Source organism: Triticum dicoccoides, chromosome 6A (genome assembly GCF_002162155.2).
Source record: "Triticum dicoccoides isolate Atlit2015 ecotype Zavitan chromosome 6A, WEW_v2.0, whole genome shotgun sequence".
NCBI lineage: Eukaryota > Viridiplantae > Streptophyta > Magnoliopsida > Poales > Poaceae > Triticum > Triticum dicoccoides.
In genome coordinates this window covers 575,763,799-575,766,937 of record NC_041390.1, presented here as the reverse complement: position 1 = coordinate 575,766,937, position 3,139 = coordinate 575,763,799, and the positions used below count along the sequence as shown (strand labels likewise).

At 51.7% G+C, this 3,139-nt stretch overlaps 1 protein-coding gene across 1 annotated transcript; it reads right to left on the bottom strand.

Annotated features, from left to right (window-relative positions):
* Nucleotides 1-1,276: 1,276 nt before the first annotated feature.
* On the bottom strand, nt 1,277-2,851 carry LOC119318098 (alpha-amylase type B isozyme-like). Its single transcript, XM_037592617.1, has 3 exons — nt 2,730-2,851; nt 1,703-2,647; nt 1,277-1,596 (listed from the first exon to the last, which is right to left on the bottom strand). The coding sequence occupies exons 1-3, from the start codon at nt 2,814-2,816 to the stop codon at nt 1,345-1,347; spliced, it is 1,284 nt and encodes a 427-aa protein (XP_037448514.1). The 5' UTR covers nt 2,817-2,851; the 3' UTR covers nt 1,277-1,344.
* Between the last annotated feature and the right edge of the window lie 288 nt (nt 2,852-3,139).

The window sequence follows — 3,139 nt, the reverse complement described above, 5'->3', positions numbered from 1 at the left end:
GGGGAGACTCACGTACTAGTAGTACGTACGCAGCTGGGTCGATTTGCACAATATGCACTTGCACGTGCTCCTACTAAGCACTAGACGCCGGTTAGTAGATCGATGGCACAACTTGAAACACACGCACGGGAGAACAGGGAACGCCGACTGATCGGCCTGGAAGTGTGTCGCTCCCTTTAACCTCTTCATATCTATGCGCAGCATCCATTCTACATCCGAAAAATATTTATGAACTGATTGCATTTTTACTTCATCCAGGATAGTTAAACAATGCACTAGAAGCAAAATGGTCTTTTCGCCTCATACCTACGCCGTTAGTGCCTAAAATGAACGAAAGTCTCGTATAAGAAACAAAATTTACTTTAGGTGTCAAATAAGGAAGAAATTTTATTTTAGGCCAAGTAGGGAAGCAAATTTTAAGAATTACCAAATAAGAAATTCTCTCTTTCCATATTGGCTGCAAATTCAGAGAAGATAACCTGACCTGCTCTCTCGGCATACTCTAGTCAGTTCCTTGGGATCAATTGCTAGACCGGAGCTTGAGAAACTATGGAGCCTCAGAATTGAGAGGAAAACAAAATTGTTACTCTTGCTTCTACTACTTCTGTTTTTAAATGTAAGACGCTTTGAATAGTGTAGTACAAAATCAGCTTCACACCGCTGACAGACCGCATGCAGGAGGCTGTGATTACAACCATGTTTGCTTTCTTTGTGACCAGCTACTAGAATTTGCAGCCCACGAATCCACCGCTATCCGTTCGCCACATCGTTCAAACTTAGCTGCAACATGCCACACTTTGGTGCAACTCAGATGAACAGCTTCAGTTCCATCATACTTTGCTCAGTACATATTTTGAATGAAAGAAACCGTCGGGTTTTTTTTTTGCAAAAAAAGAGAAATAGTCAGATTTTCTACAACACATGGCAGCTCTGATCAAAGTTAATTCAGAACTGATAGCTGAGCATTGTATAACTAAGCTACAGACATCGCCTTGTGAAGATTTCTTCTTCTCCTTTCCATGCTTTCTTATGTAGAGCTCTAATCCTTAATGCAAAGGCAGAGCTCCTACCACCCCAAGCATCAAGCTTGGAGATTGCATGCTCTCGCACGAGTCAGTGGTCGTGCGCTGCATAATTTGTGGTCAACCAACATCGAGTAAACCATGAGTAGCGAAAATACTTATTGATTATTATTTATGAAAAATACAATGGATGTCCCTCATCCTCACTTTTACATGGAGGAAGTACTAAAATCGTACTATGTGGACAACACGAGCTCGGACTAATAGGTGTGACATTCATATATAGGGAAGAAAAATTGTGGAGCAGCTCGGATAATTTTGCTTATATTTTCTCCCATACGGCATAGTCATTGCCGTGCGCGACCACCTTGAAGCCTTGAGGAATGAGGTGCCCGACATCGTATCTTGGCCCGAGCTTGACGATGACCTTGCCATCGATCTCGGCCAGGTAAAGGTCGGCGTCGGCCTCTATGATTTGCAGCTTGCTCTCACTGTGTATCCCCTGCCGGGTCCTGATTGACACCAGGCGATCGATCTCCTCCTTCAGCCCCCAGTCGAAGAAATGATCGTAGAACTGAAGAATATCATTTTTTTTGTCAAGTTAGGTCATGGTTTCTTATGAACGGACGAAAAAAAAGACAATTTAGATATGATGATTTGGCAATGGCACGATGACTCACGATGCATGGGGTCCCAGGGTGCGTGAGGATGTAGGCGTATCCCTGCATGACCTTGTCGGAAGGGAAGGGCCACATGTGCTGCGTGGAGCCGGTGTCATGGTTGTCCACGAAGGTCACCGCCTTGGCTGGCCACCACCCGATCATGCCTGGCGCCTTGCCGTCGGTGCCGCGCAGCCGCCACAGCTCGCCCTCCACAGCCACGTTGAGGATGCCTTTGGTGGTGAAGTCGAACGTGGTGCCGGGGCCGGAGCCGCCCACCTTGTTCACCCAGTTCACCAGCTCCTGCCGGTGCTGGTCCTGGTTGAGGTTGGGCTTGCCGTCCCCGCCGTACGCCAGCGACGTCCATATCTCGGCCACGGCGAAGCTGGGCTCCGAGCGGTCGATGTAGATCTTGGCGACGTCCGCGGAGTAGCCCTTGGCGAAGTCGAAGCGCCAGCCGTCGAAGCCGACGTCGGTCCTGAGCCAGTTGAGCCACTCCACGAGCTCCTTCTGGACGCGCGGGTTGAGGTGGTCGATGTCCGGGGCGGCCCCGAAGTCGGCGCCGGTGTCTGGGTTGCCCGTGCCGTCGGCGTAGGGCCGGTCGTCGCGGCAGATCATGTGGGGGCCCCAGTCGAGGCGCGCGTCAGGGGTGCCGCCCTCGAAGATGCAGTAGATGCCCCGGCCGTCCTTGCGCTCCGCCGTGCGGTGGTTGATGACGATGTCGGCGATGGCCTTGACGCCCTTGCCGTGGAGCGCCCCGATCAGGGACTTGAGCTGCGCCTTGTTGCCGTACTTGGACGCGTCCAGGTCGTACAGCCGGCCCGGCATGTACCCTTGCTCGGCGACGGACTGCGACGCCGGGGGGAGCCACACGTGCGTGACGCCGGCGGCGGCGATGTCGTCCACCTTGCCCATCAGGAAGTTGTACCACCCGCCATTGTGCTTCCACGACTCCCAGTTGAAACCCTGCCGCATGCAGAACTGAAAACTCAGTCCCCGAAACATGATCACAGTACGTGTAGAAGTTGAAGACAGGACATGATCTTACCTGAAACAGGACTTGACCGGAGGCTAAGCTTGCCGACAGGCCAAGGAGGACGAGGAAGAGGGAGAGGGACGAGTGTTTGTTCGCCATGACCTTGAGCTCTAGCTAGCTGTGCTTTGGAAGAGGACGATGGAGAACTGATGGATTCAGCTGGTGCGTCTGGCCAGGTATTTATAGTGTGCTGCAGGCTGCAGGATGCCGGTGGGCATCTTGCAAAGAGTACATGTTCCGGTGCGATCGACTTCAATGCTCCGTTGGATCGATGGATATGTCGGCCGGAGTTTGTTATCGGCCGGTGCGGTGAGCTCAAAAGGCGAGTGATGGAGCCACCCTTGTATGAGACGGCACCCAATACGGCTGTCAGTTATCCTACTGAACTTGAGAATTCCTCAGAACTCACACACCAAACTAGG

Coding starts and splice junctions, on each gene's coding strand:
- LOC119318098 (XM_037592617.1), bottom strand. CDS start 2,816: ATGGCGAACAAACACTCGTCCCTCTCCCTCTTCCTCGTCCTCCTTGGC. Junction 2,648..2,729: donor CCGGTCAAGTCCTGTTTCAG/GTAAGATCATGT, acceptor TGCATGCGGCAG/GGTTTCAACTGGGAGTCGTG. Junction 1,597..1,702: donor ACCCTGGGACCCCATGCATC/GTGAGTCATCGT, acceptor GATATTCTTCAG/TTCTACGATCATTTCTTCGA.